This window comes from Lacerta agilis, chromosome 1 (genome assembly GCF_009819535.1).
Source record: "Lacerta agilis isolate rLacAgi1 chromosome 1, rLacAgi1.pri, whole genome shotgun sequence".
NCBI classification, from domain to species: Eukaryota; Metazoa; Chordata; class Lepidosauria; order Squamata; family Lacertidae; genus Lacerta; species Lacerta agilis.
This window is the reverse complement of record NC_046312.1, coordinates 13,120,983-13,138,853: the sequence shown is the minus strand read 5'-3', so window position 1 is coordinate 13,138,853 and position 17,871 is coordinate 13,120,983. Positions and strand designations below refer to the sequence as shown.

The 17,871-nt window shown below is 43.5% G+C and overlaps 2 protein-coding genes across 3 annotated transcripts in view; one reads left to right on the top strand and one right to left on the bottom strand.

The window, feature by feature from the left end:
- Positions 1 to 11,853, top strand: part of ASPG (asparaginase) — a 51,985-nt gene extending 40,132 nt beyond the window's left edge. For both annotated transcript variants that reach the window (XM_033138708.1, XM_033138700.1), the window contains exons 14-16: positions 7,788 to 7,887; positions 9,769 to 9,829; positions 11,613 to 11,853. In XM_033138708.1, coding sequence (XP_032994599.1) covers positions 7,788 to 7,887; positions 9,769 to 9,825 — 157 coding nt within the window. In that variant the 3' untranslated portion in view covers positions 9,826 to 9,829; positions 11,613 to 11,853. The remainder of the gene's footprint in view (positions 1 to 7,787; positions 7,888 to 9,768; positions 9,830 to 11,612) is intronic.
- Positions 11,854 to 15,523: 3,670 nt separating this feature from the next.
- On the bottom strand, positions 15,524 to 16,998 carry LOC117040746 (voltage-dependent anion-selective channel protein 2). The gene is made up of 2 exons (XM_033138720.1): positions 16,919 to 16,998; positions 15,524 to 16,853 (listed from the first exon to the last, which is right to left on the bottom strand). The coding sequence occupies exon 2, from the start codon at positions 16,846 to 16,848 to the stop codon at positions 15,997 to 15,999; it is 852 nt and encodes a 283-aa protein (XP_032994611.1). The 5' UTR covers positions 16,849 to 16,853; positions 16,919 to 16,998; the 3' UTR covers positions 15,524 to 15,996.
- Between the last annotated feature and the right edge of the window lie 873 nt (positions 16,999 to 17,871).

The window sequence follows — 17,871 nt, the reverse complement described above, 5'->3', positions numbered from 1 at the left end:
TGAAAAAGTTATTTTTAAATGTCTTCAGATGACATTGCACTGTGTCTATAAACTAGTTGACACATGGAATGACATCACTTGATTTGTCTATACCCATTTACTGTACATTTGATGACTAGCAGCTGAATGAAGTGATTTGAAAGTTCTTTATTTATTACATTTATATCCCCACAACAACCCTGTGAGGTAGGGCTAGGTTGAGAGGCACTGACTGGCCCAAGGTCACCCCATGAGCGTCAAGGCTGATTCGAGATTCAAACTCTGTTCTGGCAGGTCCTAGTCCTGCATTCTAACCACTACAGATTTAAATCTGTGATTGTCCATTCACACAGCACATGCCATGTCATTGCTTACTACTGTAGTCATCAAGAGAATAACAGATATGTAAACCAGGACTTTGTTCACCATTGTATAAAGGTGGTAAGACTGGTTTGTAAGGGAATACAGATTTCAGCCACTTCGAGTTTGGTTTTTGCCGAAAAATTTGGGTTGCAAAATGGTTGCTGTTTTGCTTTTAAGGCTCTCAAGCATTGGAGTGTCAAATGTTCACAGGAAAGTTAAAAGTTCAAGGGCAGATGTTTTGTTCACAGGGCCGGCGCGTCCATTTAGGCAAACTAGGCAATTGCCTAGGACGCCAAAATGGAGGGGGCGTTGGCCAGGCTTGGGCGGGACGGGCTACCAGCAGCTTCTCCGCTGTAGTGGAGAGGTGCTGCTTGCCCCCTACACCACCCCCCGGCTCCCGCTAAAGCAGGCTTTGGCGGGGGGCGGGACAGACGAGCAGCAGCTTCTCTGCTACAGCGGAGAAATTGCTGCTTGCCTCTCCACCACCCCCACCTCCCGCTAAAGCAGGCTTTGGTGGGGGGGGGGCGGGGGGGCACCAGAAGGTGGTTCACCTAGGGCACAAGAAGCCCTAGCACCGTTCCTGTTTGTTCAGGAAGTTTTGTACCAGATGTTGTGCACATGAGGGTCAAAGGTTCATTCTAGGATTCTGGCAATTAAAGGGAAGTAATTGTTAACCAAACTCTCCTCATTTTGTGATTGACTGAAAGGTTGAGAGGAAGGGGGAGTGAAAATATTGTATATAAACCACAGTTAATCAGAATGTTGTGGAGTCAGGCTTGGAACGTGCTATGTCAAATCTTACCCCCTTGCCAGGATTATTAAAGGAGGAGGTTAATCCACTCCCTGTTTTTTTCACAAATAAATTGACCCTACTCTTAGCTTCTTCTGCCCTCTGAAGGACTTGTTAAACTGGTTGGCCATACAGAACAGCAAAAAGCTTTGAGACTTTCAAGAACAACCAGAAAAATAAATCCACGCATGATGCAATTTTGTACCAAGGTGTTTTGTTAGCCCTGACTGGTTTTTCAGTTCATATATTTTGTTGTTTCTCCACGGCTTCTTTTAAAAATTAACTATTTTTAAAGATTGGAGTGGATTTTTGAAGCTCTTTGTTGAATAACCAGGTTTCATATCACAGAAAAATATATAACAGAAAAATACCAATCCATTCTAAAAATGACTCTGCAAGTTCTTATTTGACCAGAGATTATGTTTGATCGACATCTCTGTTACTGTAACTAGTAAAAAATGAGGTGAGCCTTGACCCTTTCATATTTGGTTGCTGCCCCAAAGGGGGGGAAATGCAAGGGGATGTTGGAGGGAGGGGGAAAGAAGCAACCAAATTCCCTTTTTCTTTCTATCTCTGCCTCCTCCTCCTATATATCAAAATGCCAGTTAATGAAATCCAAGGATGCTTTCCTTCAAGCCTGTTATCATAGCCCATCTCCAGGCTAAAATGCTGTTCAATTCTGATCACAGCTGTCGGGAAAAATTATGATTCCGACAGAACTTTGACCATGCCTCTAATACCTGATTATCCTTCTGGAGAAATAAAATATGGAGTGGGGTTTTTATGATCTTAATCTGTCATCTGTCCCAGCGGTTACGGAGACTGCATAAAGAGGCATGGCCAGGCCAGCTAATAGGAACCATATCCTTGAATGTGCTCGAGGCAGAATTATCTTCCTCTCACTCGAAATCACTACCCTGCTTATCAAGGCTCTTCACCAACAGAGAAGCATAATCTCTTCACTATCTGGGTGACACTTTTCAGCTATAAACATCTCAATCTCCCACAGAGGCTTAATGTGGTCCTTGTGAGGAGTTCAGGTAAAAGGATATACAACAGCTTCAGGGCAGCAGTGGTGGTGGGGAGATGAGAAAAGGCACATTTGCCTCTTAGGATGGGCCTATGCAACATGCAACCTACCACATCACCTGTCATGTATTGTGGTTTGCAAGGTGCTTGACAACCCATTCAATTTTACATTCTTAGATGGGCAGAACACCTTCCCCCACCAATTATTTAGCTCTTGATGCCCATGCTAGGCTCGTAGGCTATGTTAGGCTTTGCAAGTCACAAGTTGCATAGTCGTGTCTTACGATGTACATTTTAGAGGTCACAAGTTGCATAGTCATGGCTTATGATGTACATTTTGGGGACAGATGAATGCCAACACAATATTTCATAGAATCATAGAGTTGGAAGGAACCCCAAGAGTCATCTAGTCCAAACCTCTGAAGTGCAGGAATCTCATCTAAAGCATTTGAAACAGATGGCCATCCAACCTTTGCTTAAAAACTTACAATGAAACACCAAGTCCACCACATCCCGAGGTAGTCCGTTCCTCTGCCTAACAGCTCTTACTATCCAAAAGCTCTTCCTGATGTTTAGCCGGAATCTCCTTTCTTGTAACTTGAAGCCATTGGTTTGAGTCCTACCCTCCAGATCAGGAGAAAACAAGCTTGATCCATCTTCCATGTGACAGCCCTTTAGATATTTGCAGGTGGCTATAATATATTCTCTTCTCCACATCTCCTTCAACTGTTCCTCATAAGGCTTGGTTTCCAGTCCGTTGTTCGTCTTGGTTGCATTCCTCTGCTTCTTAAATTGTGGTGCCCAGAATTGGACACAGTATTCCAGGTGTGATCTGACAAAGGCACAATAGAGTGGTACTATTACTTGATCTGGACACTATACAGTCTTACCTCCGCTTATGTATCCCTCTGGATACGTAAACTTCAGGATGTGAACGCGGCAAACCCGGAAGTATTTTTCCGGGTTTCGCCACATGCACAGAAGCGCCCTGCGCGCATGCACAGAAGCGCCCCATGCGCAGAAATGTTCCTCTGGTTGTGAATTCTCGGGATGCAGCTGGACCTCCGGAACGGATCCCCTTCACAACTGGAGGTATCACTGTACTTCTGTTGATGCAGCCTAGAAGAGCATTAACCTTTTTTTTTTTTGCTGCTGAATCACACTTTTGACTCATGTTAAGCTTGTGGTCCTCCAGGACCCCTAGATCCTTTTCACATGTACTGCTAGTAAGCCAGGTGTTCTGCATCTTATATTTGTGCAGCTGGTTCTTCTTGCCTAAGTGCAGAACCTTGCATTTGTCCCTATTGAAATACATTTTGTTAGTTTGCGCCCACTTTTCCAATCTTTTAAGGTCATATTGAATCTCAGTTTGGGTTATGTCATTTGTGTGTGGCCTTTTGAATTACTTTTATTCATTTGGTATTCTTAGACTAGAGACAGATGTGAGAGATTCCCGCCCCCTCCCCCCAGCCGCCAAGAGGCTTGATGTTGCAGGTGATATAAATCACTCTAACTAGGCTTCTACTGGCTTCCTACCCCTAGAATTTAGCTGCTGAGCTACAATTTCTTACAGAATCTGGCTCCTATGTCTTTATTAGTGTTTTAATTAAATAAATTGGCTTCACTTACCCTCTCCTTGAACATCTGCTTAACTTGCCTTGACATTTTGTTAGCTGGGACTCCCTTTAGCTTATGCCCCAAGAACCTTTGCAGTTTTGGGGAGGGAGATAGTTTCACAACTGGAGGGGGTGACTGCTGACAATGCCTGACTGCCTTGCCTTGCCAAGGCTGATCATAGTGACATGAGTCAACAGTGTGATGCAGCAGCTAAAAAAGCCAATGCAATTCTGGGCTGCATCAATAGGAGTATAGCATCTAGATCAAGGGAAGTAATAGTACCACTGTATTCCACTCTGGTCAGACCTCACCTGGAATACTGTGTCCAGTTCTGGGCACCACAGTTCAAGAAGGATACTGACAAGCTGGAACGTGTCCAGAGGAGGGCAACCAAAATGGTCAAAGGCCTGGAAACGATGCCTTATGAGGAACGGCTTAGGGAGCTGGGTATGTTTAGCCTGGAGAAGATAAGGTTAAGGGGTGATATGATAGCCATGTTCAAATATATCAAAGGATGTCATATAGAGGAGGGTGAAAGGTTGTTTTCTGCTGCTCCAGAGAAGCGGACACGGGGCAATGGATTCAAACTACAAGAAAGAAGATTCCACCTAAACTTTAGGAATAACTTCCTGACAGTAAGAGCTGTTCGACAGTGGAATTTGCTGCCAAGGAGTGTGGTGGAGTCTCCTTCTTTGGAGGTCTTTAAGCGTAGGCTTGACAGCCATCTGTCAGGAATGCTTTGATGGTGTTTCCTGCTTGGCAGGGGGTTGGACTGGATGGCCCTTGTGGTCTCTTCCAACTCTATGATTCTATGATTCTATGATCAGAATGAAATGGAGAAGGACGAAGTTTTTAAGGAGTCTATTGCAAATTCAGCTTTCTGAATTACACTGTAGAGATGCTAGCAGTGGTGCTGGTGACTGGTGCTCATTGGAGCTGGTGGGGTGGAAGGCAGATGTTCAGAGCCAATGGCAAGCAGAGGCAACCCCTGACTAGCCCTATTCAGTGAAAATCCACTGAAGTTAGTGGATATGATTAACTTAGGTCAGGGGTCCCCAAACTAAGACCCGGGGGCCGGATGTGGCCCAATCACCTTCTAAATCCGGCCCGTGGACGGTCTGGGAATCAGTGTGTTTTTACATGAGTAGAATGTGTCCTTTTATTTAAAATGCACCTCTGGGTTATTTGTGGGGCCTGCCTGGTGTTTTTACATGAGTAGAATGTGCTTTTATTTAAAATGCATCTCTGGGTTATTTGTGGGGCATAGGAATTAGTTCATATTTTTTTTCAAAATATAGTCCGGCCCCCCACAAGGTCTGAGGGACATTGGACCGGCCCCCTGCTGAAAAAGTTTGCTGACCCCTGACTTAGGTTAATTAACTCCAGTGGGTCTACGCTGAGTAGAACTTAAGTTGAATACAGCTCCAAGCTTTTGACTTCAACATCCTGCTCTGTCAATTGTTCCATCAGGACAAGCATTTCAGCTTGCCAGATGGAACTATTCTTGCTCTCCTCCTTCCACACACTTCTGGGGGTTCTCCCAACACTCCCCTGAACCATTTTGGGGGGGGGATGTGCTAGCGGAGGAGGGGGGAAAGCCCTGTTGTGGAAGTTGAAGTCGTTGCAAGGCTTTCACTGATGGGGCTCATTAGTTAAATCACACCCTTTTCCATATTTGGTTGCAATTTGTGGTATTTTTTCTGTCCCTTTGCAACTGATGTGCCCATGCTTTCCTTACAGGCGCAAATGGAAGCATGGGAAGCAGGTTAAGAACATAAAACTGTGTATTTTGAATGTGGCCAAGAAAAAGTGCCTTCCTAGCCCCCAACAGCTTTTTATCAAGTTGCATCTTAAAGGAGCTTACCATTCATGCCACTGGTGTGCCCTCTGAACTCAACCAAACCTAAAAGAATTGATTTTGTTTTGCCATTTTAAAACCCTGAAATATTGCTCCTTGCTATAAAAAGATCTTAGGCTTATGTATGATCCCAGCTTCATAAACTACATTCTCAACGTTTTACTTAGCATTGTTTCAGTAACAAGTCTTTATTTTAATACATGAAATCCAGCTGAAGACTTATTCATTAGGCGCATTTATGAAACTTTCAACATATTACTAATCTTGTGTATATCTAAGATGGTGGAAAAGACATGATTAGCGATGCAGCTGATGAAAGAGTTTTGCTTAATCTCCTGACTCATAATGAAGGAAAGGACTGGAATCTTAAAAGGCAATTTTCCCATGCAAGGAGCATAATTAACCCAATATATGAATCGCGAGGAGAGTAATTTGGCTAAATAAATGGCCAGTGCCAATCAATTCCATTCTTTTTAATTGTGATGTCTTCATTTGGTAGGCATCAGGGAGGGCAATATTCTATTTAAATGTAAGTACAGTATCTCCATCTCTGTAGTGGGCAAAAGCATTTATTTTAAAAATGGCACGAATATAAAAAAACTGAAATAGAATTTGTTAAAAATGTGTATGTGGACACTATGCTGACCTAGATTGGCCTTTGGCCCTTGGCCTGATCCAATTGGGCTTATTGACACCTCTTTTGCCCTCTAGGCTGGCCTCTGGAGGAGGCAGGCATCCCTCAGAAGGCCAGGTTTGTCTGGGGAAGAGAAAGGCCTTCGAGCTGCTAACTCCTACTTTCCACCTTTCATGAAATTAAAGTTAACATGCTTTTGTAGCACATTTGCTGTTACGCTGTGTTCAGGCAGTGAACTCTAAAGTTCTTTTTAAAAATGAAAATGGAGCAATTTGAACGCCGTCTATCCCACTTAAACTGCATGTCATGAGCTGAATCTTGTGTTGTTGTGAAATATGAAACTGCCTGTGCCTTTTCCCCTTTGGTCATGGGCACACCCACTGGGTGAAACTAGCCTGTTGAAAGCTTTTTCCTGTACACCCCTATTAATTTATGCATCTGATTCATCAACAGTGTTGCTAGCTCAGCTGTTTGGAGCTTTTGTAACCTTGTCCTGCTTCTTCTGGCAGCCATCCCCAGCCTTTTGTTTGCCATCCTTTTTGGAGGTACATTGTTGCCAGTGCACAGAAGACAACATAGGAGATAGAGAGAGAAGGTTTCTAGTATATATATACAGTATATATAAGGAGCGCAGGATGCAACATTGTCCTGTTACGGTGTCACAAGCATGACCAATGGTTAGGGAGGATTGTAGTTGCATTTAAGCAACATCTGGAGGGCCACAGGTTCCCCAGCCCTGCTGTAGAGGTTTGAATGAGTTTTTAGGTCAATGTTTTTTGGGCTAAATGCATTAAGAATTGTTAATGGGTCCTGGGAAGAGAAAGCTGGATGTCAAATCAGTTTTCCTACTCCATTTTGGAATAGGAAACTGATGCTATGTAAAGCAAAGGTAGCCATGTCGGTTCACAAGGACCCGACCTCAAAGTCACACAATAGTGGCAAGCTTTCAGGTTATACAGAACTGTTTATCAGGCAGCATCACGTTGGATGTTGTTGCCATAAATTCATCCTGGAAACTTTTGTTCTAAGAGCGAGATTGCAGACACTTATTAAACTTCTCCAAATCAAAACATCTTTGTCATTTCACATTGATGTCTCAGTCCTAAGCATGTTTTCTCAAATGTAAATGATACGGATTTAAAAGCAGGGGGTGCGGAACCTCCCGCCTGTGGGTCAAACTAGACTTCAAAGTATATTTAGAATTGCAATCTAAATTGAGATTTAAAATTTGTAATTAACTGTTGTTTCTGGTGCTGAACGCATTGAAAAATATTATTTGCCCCCTTGGTGATAAGCTACCTCCAATGGAGTTGTGGATAGAGAGGGTCTTGTGTTTGAGATTGCTAGGCCCGCCTGCAGAACAACAATCCCCATTCAAAAGCCCCATTCCTTCACAAGTCGTTTGGTTTGAAAGCCTTGACAGCAACACGTTTGAATCTGTTTTAAATTTGTAAAGCAAATTGTCCTGCTTTGAACATGGACGATAAAATATATATTCTTCCCTCTCCCCATGCCAGTCTTGCTTTTAATGGAGATGTTGAAGGACTACAGGCCTGGCATCTGGCTGGTGTGGATCTCAAGCAGCCTGGTTATGATGGGAGCACTCCATATGCTGTGGTAAGTGTGTAATTACTGTAATATGTCAGATGGATGTCCTGTTCAATATGTATGTTAAATCAAACACCTCTTCCAAGTCTAAGGCAAATCTCCAAAGAGCCCCACATCAAATACAACTTTAGAGGTTTCTGCAGAAGATTCAGTGGAGCTGCAGGAGCAGGAGGCTCTGGAAGGCCTAGGTCAGGCTTCCCCAATCCAGTGTCCTCCAGGTGCTTTTGAATACAACACTCATGGCTCATGGCAGCTGCAGCCCAAAGCAATTGGGGAGCATCAGCCTAGAAAGCATGGGTCCAAGCAGTTTCCCCCTGGCCTCACTCTTTTCTGAGGGAAAACCCACTCTTTAGCAATACATTGGAACAAATGGCAATTTGGTGAAAACCTGAATTGCCATTTGTTCCAAACAAGCGCTAAAGAGCATTTTCCCCCAGGGAAGAGCAGCAGGACAAGAGGAAGTGTTTATAAACCCTTAGAGCAGTGCCTGTAATGAACTAATTCAGATTAATTAATTTACTGAATTAGTTCAAAAATCTCTGAGATACATCAGGAACTAGAGGAGGAGACTCGTGAAGTCTTTTCCAAATCTCTTCCCCCCCCCTTCATTTCCGCGTTCAGGAACTTAATGGGGGAAGCGGGGAGACTTGGAAAAGGCTTTGAGCAAACAGGAGCTCATGAGCTGTCTTAAAGGTTTTGCAAAAGCCACTTTGAGGTAGCTCCCCTGAGCAAGCTTCTTCAAAGGGTGCTTTTGCACAGCCTTTTAATGGTGAGCTGATGAGTGAGGATTAAATCCTGCTTCCTTGGGTTGCATAGCCAAGGCAGGATTAAACCCTGCCCTCCCACCCATCAGCTGATGTCAGCTGCTGTTGGTGGGTGAGTGTGGTTTGGGGAAAATGATATCATGTTCCAAATGGACTCCCTGGCAGGCCAAGATTGGTCTGCAGTCCAGAAGTTCTTCATCCCTGGTGTAAACAGAAGCTCCTCTGTGTGAGTACCCTACATATGTAACACTCAAGAACCACAAGGGCATGCTCCAGTGCCTGTGCTGATGTTTTGAAATGGCAGGGCCTGTGGGGAAATAACAGGGCCAGCAAGAAAGAAAGTGTACAGCTGGGTGATTGCTCAGGGTTTTGTGCAAATACCTGCTCAGCTTTTCTGCGCAGGGGAAAGGGCCCTGATTCTAATACTTCTAGATTGGTGCTAAATCACATAGACAGTAGGCTAGAGAGAAAGCTACTGTCTACTCATAGCTTTAATGGAATGAAAAATCTCAATTGAGTGTGTGTGGTACAGTATAGTTATTTATTTAGCTATCTGTTTTTTGAACTTCTAGTCTGCCAACTCAGCTGAAAGAGCTCTCTAGTCCACCATTTAAAAATTACATAGTATGCAATAAAATACACATAAAGTCTCTTAATGGATAAACAACCATAAAAGTTAATAGAAAACAAGGAAAGCAGCAGAAATTAAAACCACTTGATTTCTAGGCTCAAAAAGAAAGAGGCCAGTTGTGATCCATCTTCTAAACCACTGATCTCTTTTTCAAGCCATCTTCAGCAGTCTGGAAATCATCCAACCTATCACTGTAAACCTGATGAAAGGAAAAGATTTCTATTATTTTCCTAAACTTTCCAATTGGCCAATCCTGGTGAACTTTTATTGGGAGAGGAATATGCCACCCTGGAAAAGGCCCTGTTAGTAGATACCAGTTTGACCTCAGGTGTTGAAGAGATCTGAAGCAGAGCCTTTTTATTGACGTGTGAAGCATATATACGGTGCATATGGGAGCAGCATGTTTAGGTCCTCTGTGTGATTTGTGCATGTGTATAAGCACCTATGTGCAGATGGCGTAGCAGCACTTACTACTATCGCAACCTTTTCTTGTAGGCAAGAGCTGCAAAGCGTGTGAAAGTCATGGAGTTTTTATGTCAGCTGGAGGCCTAATTTGGTAAGGCTTACACTTCGAGAAACAACCACCACCAATGTTTGGTGGTGTGCATGTGCGTCATTCACTGCATGAGGAATCTTTGGTTTGGGAAATGGACTGAGTTGGGACCACAGTCCTCTGGTTTGAGTTCATAGTTTTGTTGCTAATTTCTGCAGTTACTTTCATCATGTATCCATCTGTTTTATCATCACTTGGTGGGCTAAGGCGTCGTGCATGCTCACTAAGCAGATGGCTAATACAGTCAACTTTGAAAGCACCAATTCGGGGGATCTCAGGATTTGGAAAATAGATCATTGCCATCAAAACTAACAGCACTGCCCGTATGGGAGGACAATCCTTGTGTGCACTAGTTTGTAAAGGCTGCATCACATGTACACCTAAGGTTGTGTTACACACACACACACACACACACACACCGATTATGTAATCCCGATTATTTAAAATGCAAATGGGACTGGTGTTTTCACTCAGGAGTATCATGCTGGTAAGCTTGCCATGGAGGCTGGATTGGCCAAGACTCCCTCTTGGAGACAAATGGGGTGTTCTGCTGTGGAGTGTATGAAACCACCCCAGGGTGGCTTTTCCTCAAGGAAGGCTGTGAAATCCTCCTCCTTGAAATTTCAGGCCATGTCTTGGCTCCATACTGTGAAGCAAGTTTCTCCTTGCTTCACGGGCATGTTGAAATGATTTCTGCTACTTATCTCTGTAAATTCAACAGTATGCAAACACCTATGGGCAATGATCCTGACATGCATATCTCTATGGTGCTATGGTGCTTTATAAATGGATTACATCATTCTGTTGGCTGTCTACTGAAGCAACAAAGTTGTCAGCTCAATTTTTGCACTGGATTCTGTCATTCTGCAGCCCAACCTCCCCTCTCTACTCTCTCACATGTTAGAAGGGCAGATCACTTGTGTTTCAAATTGATAGCTGCGTTTTTAAAAGCTTAAAAAAAGAAAGCCACATTTTATGTATAAAAAGTATCTTAAAGGAATAGCAATATTCAGTTGAGCAGTATTAAACAGAAATTTCAGTCCTGTAGAGGTTCATGTCTTCTGACTGGCCAGTGAGAAAGTGGAGTGTACACTTGTCAAATATGCATGTGATACAAAATTTGGAAGAACTGCAAATGCAGTAGAGGATTTTATATACAGTTTGAGAAGATATTGATAGGGTAGAACGATGGAGTGCAATGGGTAATTTTGGGTGGTTGTCATTGTAAAGAGGAAATGTCAACCACTTGCACTCAGACAGTTATCTACCTTGTTGTTCAGTCGTTCATTCATGTCCGACTCTTCGTGACCCCATGGACCAGAGCATGCCAGGCACGCCTATCTTTCACTGCCTTCCGCAGTCTGGCCAAACTCATGCTAGTTGCTTCGAGAACACTGTCCAACCATCTCATCCTCTGTCGTCCCCTTCTCCTTGTGCCCTCCATCTTTCCCAACATCAGGGTCTTTTCCAGGGAGTCTTCTCTTCTCATGAGGTGGCCAAAGTACTGGAGCCTCAACTTCAGGATCTGTCCTTCCAGTGAACACTCAAGGCTGATTTCCTTCAGAATAGGGACTCTCAAGAGTCTCCTCCAGCACCATAATTCAAAAGCATCAATTCTTCGGCGATCAGTCTTCTTTATGGTCCAGCTCTCACTTACATACATTACTACTGGGAAAACCATAGCTTTAACTATACGGACCTTTGTCGGCAAGGTGATGTCTCTGCTTTATGTTACCTACCTACCTACCTACCTATTTATCTAATATATTTTCCTGATTTTCTTTAGATACTTGGAGCTTCCCTCAGGCAAGATGGGGAGGAAAGGCACACATCGCTGCAAGCAACACAGAGAACAATTGAAGAATGCAAGCTTATGCTCACTGTTTTTAGTAAAGAGAGTCTATTTTCTTATTTTTTTAAAAAAGAAGAAAGTAATGCTTAGCAAAGGACATTGCAATACTTCAGAATCGGTGCTCATACTAGCCTATTGAATCAATTTGTGTTTTCAGGAAGGAATGTGTGATGATGAAACAAACAGCTGTTCTCAAACCACATATGAAATTGCCTTATAGCAAGTCAGGCCATGGGTTCAGTGGTAACATCGTCTGCGATGGGTAGGCACAGCTTTGCAGGGTACCAGGCAGAAATCTTGCCCAGACTTGCTATCAGATATTATTTTAACTTCAGTTGCTGATTATTGGACCTGAGACCTTCTGCAAGCAAAGCAGGTGCTCTGTTGCAGAGCTACTGTGTCTCACTATAGCTCAGTGGCACATGACTCAGCACATGATTTCTGTGTCTAGATTTTCTTCACAGAAATCTAGACACAGAAATCAAGTTTCACATTTCAGCATGGGCTACTGTTTTTCAAAAGATGAGATAATCGAGAGAAGCATCATTTTAAAAACCAATCTTCTGATTTGCTGCGCAATGCATTAGAAACCTGGTATTAGCTTTCCTCTCAAATTAAGGGGGGGGGATGACACACACATCAGATTGCTTGAGAGAATCTTTAAAATCTGGAGAGGCATCCCTCTCAAAATATAGTATTTCACAAGAAATGACAGGGTAGATATGGATTATGGCTAATGCCATGTGTATACTGCCTCTGAAACCAGTGGTGGGGGTGTAGAGGTTGCAGAGTAGACAGGAGTGTAATGCAGAATGTGCTCAGTTACAGCAGGATATTGAGTATTGGTTGGAGAAGAAAAACAGAGAACCTGGGAGTATGGCCAGCTGGCCCCCTAAATCAGAGTACTCCTGTTTGGAGATGAGGATACACTCCAACTGGGATGGATAACCTGTTGCAGGAAAACAACTCCCATCATCCTCGACTCTTGGCCATTCTGGCTGGAGCTGATGGAATGCCTTCCCATCAGATGTCAAGGAGATAAGTAACTATACAACCTTTAGAAGAAATGTGAAGGCAGCCTTGTATAGGGGAGTGATTTTTAATGTTTAATGTTTGATTATGTTTGTTGGAAGCTGCCCAGAGTAACTGGAGCAACCCAATCAGATGGGCAGGGTACTAAAAATTAAAAAAAATTATAATTATTATGGGATCTGAAGTACAGCAACATTTGGAGAGTGACAGGTTCCCCTCCCTGCTCCCCATGCTACAACATTTTGTTAAAGGTCGTCACTTGGAGGGTCCCGCTTGAGGTGGTGGTAAAATCTTGGTAATTTGCAAGGAAGTCAAAATAATGCCAAAATTTGTAAGCATCTTTCTGTGGGCTCTTGTCTAAAGAGAAATCTGAGGAATATTTGAAGGAGCCTTTCCAGGGAAGAAAATAAATTTTGAGAATGGCTTAATCGCTTTTGATAAGATTTGTGATACTTGTCAGGGGGGGGCTTTGTGCATCTTTGTTTATGCTGCTAGCACATTAGATCTCCCCCACCACTGTGTAATAGTGGGAGTTACTGTGGAAATAATCATTTCAATAAAATCTCTGAAAAATATTAACTTTGCACTAAGTGTTGTTGTTTTTTTTAGTGAGGCAGGGAGGAGGAGGAGGAGGATTTATTGATCTGGTCAGTTAACAAAAATGGCAGCCATCAACGGTATTCTGCTGGTGAACAATACCATCACCCCAGGCACCAGTTTATTACACTTAAGACAAGTCCTGCTTGAATAGACTTCATCTAGCCCAGTATCCTGTTTCCAACAGTGATCAGGAAGACATTGCCAGGAGCCCACAATCAGGTCCAAGAAAAGGAAAACACAAAATTATGTAATAAAATACTCATAAAAACATAACCCAGAATATCCACACACACCCCAGTTTACATAAGAATCAACACCAGAAGCAGCCACTAAAAACTTGGCTGGATTATTAATATTTCCCAAATGCCTGGGAAAATAAAAATGTTTTGGTCTGTCCCTTAAATGATGACAAGAGTTGGTGCCATGAGAATTTCCCTGATAACTGGGAGCCTACCACATTACTGTCAATTGTTACCCCATGCTTCTCCTCCCCATCACTTTCCTAACTGCAAAAGGTCCATTTTTTAAAACGGATTTGTTGTGTGAGAACTCTTTAATTTCTGGTATGCAGTTGAATCCCTCTTGCAAAACAGTGAGAGTTGGGAGGTGACCTATGTCTTTGGAGTCAGTGCATGCTCAGTCCTTTGTCAGAACTCTTGAGCATCTTGGATATAAATGTCAACTTCACCATCATCTTGAGGGTTTAGAAATTGCCCCATGTTAAGAGCAGAGTCCCCAGATGTCTGAAGTGCCTTATGTGCCTTACTTGTGGGGTATACAAAAATAGTGGTTTAAGCCAGTTCACCAATGCAGAGAATTCCTCTAAAGCACTCATATTTCCAACTTTCTACATACAGAGTTATTATACTTAACAAGCATCAACTTGGACCTAAGTAGTAGGGAGGGAGGCATGCCAAAGCCACAAATCCTTTTGCTTAAGAAGATTGGCTGGCCTGTGTTAACATTGCTGTAGTTATTATGTGATATAAAGAAGAAAATCACTACAACAGATGCTCTTGAAGTGTTTTGTATTGCCTCCTTTTCCTCTTTGCAATTTAATCTTGAATGTATGCAAAGAGAGGCTAAAACCTTGCTGAGAATGTTGCTTCCATCTGTCTCCTCCACCCTCCTCCTAGACTGAAATGATGATCCAAGAACTTTGGGTGACTGAAACTATTAACTAGAGTCTAACAGCAATCTGGATTCGCCATGTGCTTCCCTTCAAGCCCCTTGGCAACACAGCCACAGGTGAGAATTACATAACCGGTTTTATCCTAAATTCTGCTTATGCACAGGCTTGGCTCATCCCCTGGGCTGTTTAGGGTTGCACTGTGGAAAAACACGTTTGGAACATAGAGTTTGACCTCCAAACCACACATGACTGATCCAGCCCAGGATATGAGGTGACGGACAGCTGTAGGAGCAACTTTGCCCCAAGCCTGATTGGTCACATTTTCAACATCCATTAAAGTAGTTAGCCCTGGCGCAGAGAGTAAATTAAAGGCAAGCAGGTTAACCGTGGTTTATGCAGTGGATTAAGCTAATGAGATCCTAAAATGATGATAGAAATAGACATCAAAAGGAAGCCAACTCGGAAAGTGTCTTCTAGGACCCAATTTAAGCTGGCCGTGATGGTGACAGCTTATAAATGAAAATGACAACGTAAACGGAACGTATGTGTGCTGCCTTAATTATGGGGTGTGTGTTCAAGTTTGCTTGCCTCAGACCTAAACTGTGTCCACATGCTTGCCTTCATCATCTCCAACATTTTGTTTCTCAACACATTGCTCCTTGTGTAGGCAAGTGACTGCAGACAATGCCTGCATGAGATAGCTCAGGTGGTAGAGCATGAGACTCTTAATCTCAGGGTTGTGCGTTCGAGCCCCATGTTGGGTGAAAGATTCCTGCATTGCAGGGGGTTGGACTAGATGATCCTCGGGGTGCCCTCCAGTCCCATGCCGTTGTTGGACATGCCTGGGTTATCAGCAGATGTGCACCTGTGCTGACCCCAGCACCCCACACACTGCAGGCTTGCAATGCATTCGGGTTGTTACCTTTTCTGCTTTTTATATATGATCTCACTACAAGCTGAGTTAATGGTAAATCAATCTCAATATCCGTATCGTGAAAAAATAAAACTGCCTAAAACAGACTTCCAAAATCAACTGCTTCAGTCAGTGGAGCTTGCCTTTTTGTGTGTGTGTGTGTGTGTGTGTGTGTGTGTGTGTTTTATTCATAATTTTCGAATTGCCTTGGGATACCAAAAGTATTTCTAGTTAAGGTGATTTTAACAAAACGGTTGACCTTACTTTTCAGAACATCCACTGATCCATTCTGTTATTTCAATGGCTATTATCACGTGTTAAAAGAAACATAACATGCACACATGTGTACAGGTTTTCATAAAGTCTATTTCATTATTTGTGGGTAGCGCATTCAACAGTTAAATACATTTAAATAATGTATTATGTAGTGACTGCACTAATGCAGAATTGAGAACTAGATAGGTAACCAATTTAACTAAAAACCAGCTAACAAGTAACTGCCTAAATACTCTGCATACAGCTCTTGTTCTAGGCCATCTGTCTGAGTAGGAAAAAAAGCCCCCCGGGTCACACTGGAAATACATTTTTAAGGCCATATTCTTCTGATATCCCATTTCCTGCGGCAGTTTTCTTCACACCTCTTAAGCCTCCAATTCTAGGCCAAGACCAAGTTTGTGTCCACCAGCATTGATGTTCTTCCCATCGATTAGGGCAGACAGAGTGAGCTTCACACCTGGCCTCAGGGTCTGGGTGTACCCAACTCCAACTAGACTAGAGTTGTTCACTTTTGCGGAAATAGAAGCGGTAGGATCCAACTGGTACTTTGCTGCAATTCCAAAACGAGTGCTATTGCTGCCCGCTGCCCAGTTAAGGTTTACAGCAGTCTCAAGGTTGTCGCTGACTTTTTGGTAAATTGAGCCACCGAACTCCGACCCATCGTTGACATTGGTGTGCAACTGGAAGTCTCCAGTCTTGTATCCCACAGAGAAGTTATTCCTTGTCAACTTGGATTTGGCACTATCAAAGGTCATTTGGTAGCCTGCAAGCCAGCCCTCATAACCCAAGACAACTGTACCATGGATGGCAGGTCCAGCAAAATCAAAGTCAACATCGCACCCGAGGTTTATGCACTCACGCTTATAAGCAGATTTGATTTTGCCACTTTTCTTTCCGGTGTTTGGTGAGAAAGTTGTGTCAAATGTCAACTTCAAACCTTTGGCAAGCTGATCTTCAATTGCCATTTCTGTTCCCAGAGTGTTATCCGTGTTCCATTTTTCCGTGAAAGTAACACCATACTCAGACCACTTGTATTTAGTCTCCAAGCTCCCATTCACTTTTCCTGTGTCTGTGTTTGACGAACCAGCTGTTGCGAACTCCACTCCGCTTGCAGATTTCGTTTTCACATCCAATTTCACCAGACCAAAACCAAATCCTTTGTTGAAGACGTCTCTGGCAGACTTGCCAAGGTCCGCATATGGTGGCGGGATAGCCATTGGAGGTCTTGGAGGACGCGGCTGACATGCTGGATTAAAAGACATAGCTATCTAGTCCAATTTAGAGAATCTGCCCAGTCGGGGGGGAAAGGGACGTGCTTCTTTCCGAGACCCAGAGAGACCCGCGTGCGCCTCCGCCGCCGCCGCCCCTCCCTCCTGGAGCTTGCCTTTTGAGAGCAATCTCAAACCTTCACTGTACTTTTTTTGGCACCTCCTAAAACCATTCCTGTTTTGACAAGCCTACCCAGATGCCAGTAGCAGTTCGAAAGCACATCAAAGTGCAAGTAGATAAGTGCTAGCAGTTTGAAAGCACATCAAAGTGCAAGTAGATAAATAGGTACCGCTCCGGCGGGAAGGTAAACGCCGTTTCCGTGCACTGCTCTGGTTTGCCAGAAGCGGCTTAGTCATCCTGGCCACATGTACGCCGGCTCCCTCGGCCAGTAAAGCGAGATGAGCGCCGCAACCCCAGAGTCGTCCGCGACCAGTCGGGTCCCTTTACCTTTACCCAGATGCTTAGAAATTTGAGGTGACTTTAATCTGTTTTTGTATTTTGTAGTTTTTAAAGTCGGGTTATGAATTTTTCTTGGTTTTACTGTTTTATCTTTTGTAAACTGCTTTTAAGTTTGGTTTTTTGTTTGTTTGTTTGTTTGTTTCTACAATCAAGTATAAATGTTATGGAATAGATAAAAGGTAAAGGAACCCCTGACCATTAGGTCCAGTCGTGGACGACTCTGGGGTTGCGGTGCTCATCTCGCTTTACTGGCCGAGGGAGCCGGAGTACAGCTTCTGGGTCATGTGGCCCTCATGACAAAGCCGCTTCTGGCGAACCAGAGCAGCGCACGGAAATGCACGGAACGCACAGAATAGATAAAACCAGGCACCAAATCTGGAGGCAGCAGGATTTGGTGGCCTCCCTGCTGAATTGCAAGGATTCACTACTAAATTGCACAAACCTGGTGTATGTATCATTAAGAGCAAAAGACAAACCTGCTGGATTAGGCCAGTGGCCCATCTAGTCAGGCA

Bases quoted from the DNA above. Each gene is read 5' to 3' on its own strand.
- LOC117040746 (XM_033138720.1), bottom strand. From the start codon at position 16,848: ATGGCTATCCCGCCACCATATGCGGACCTTGGCAAGTCTGCCAGAGAC.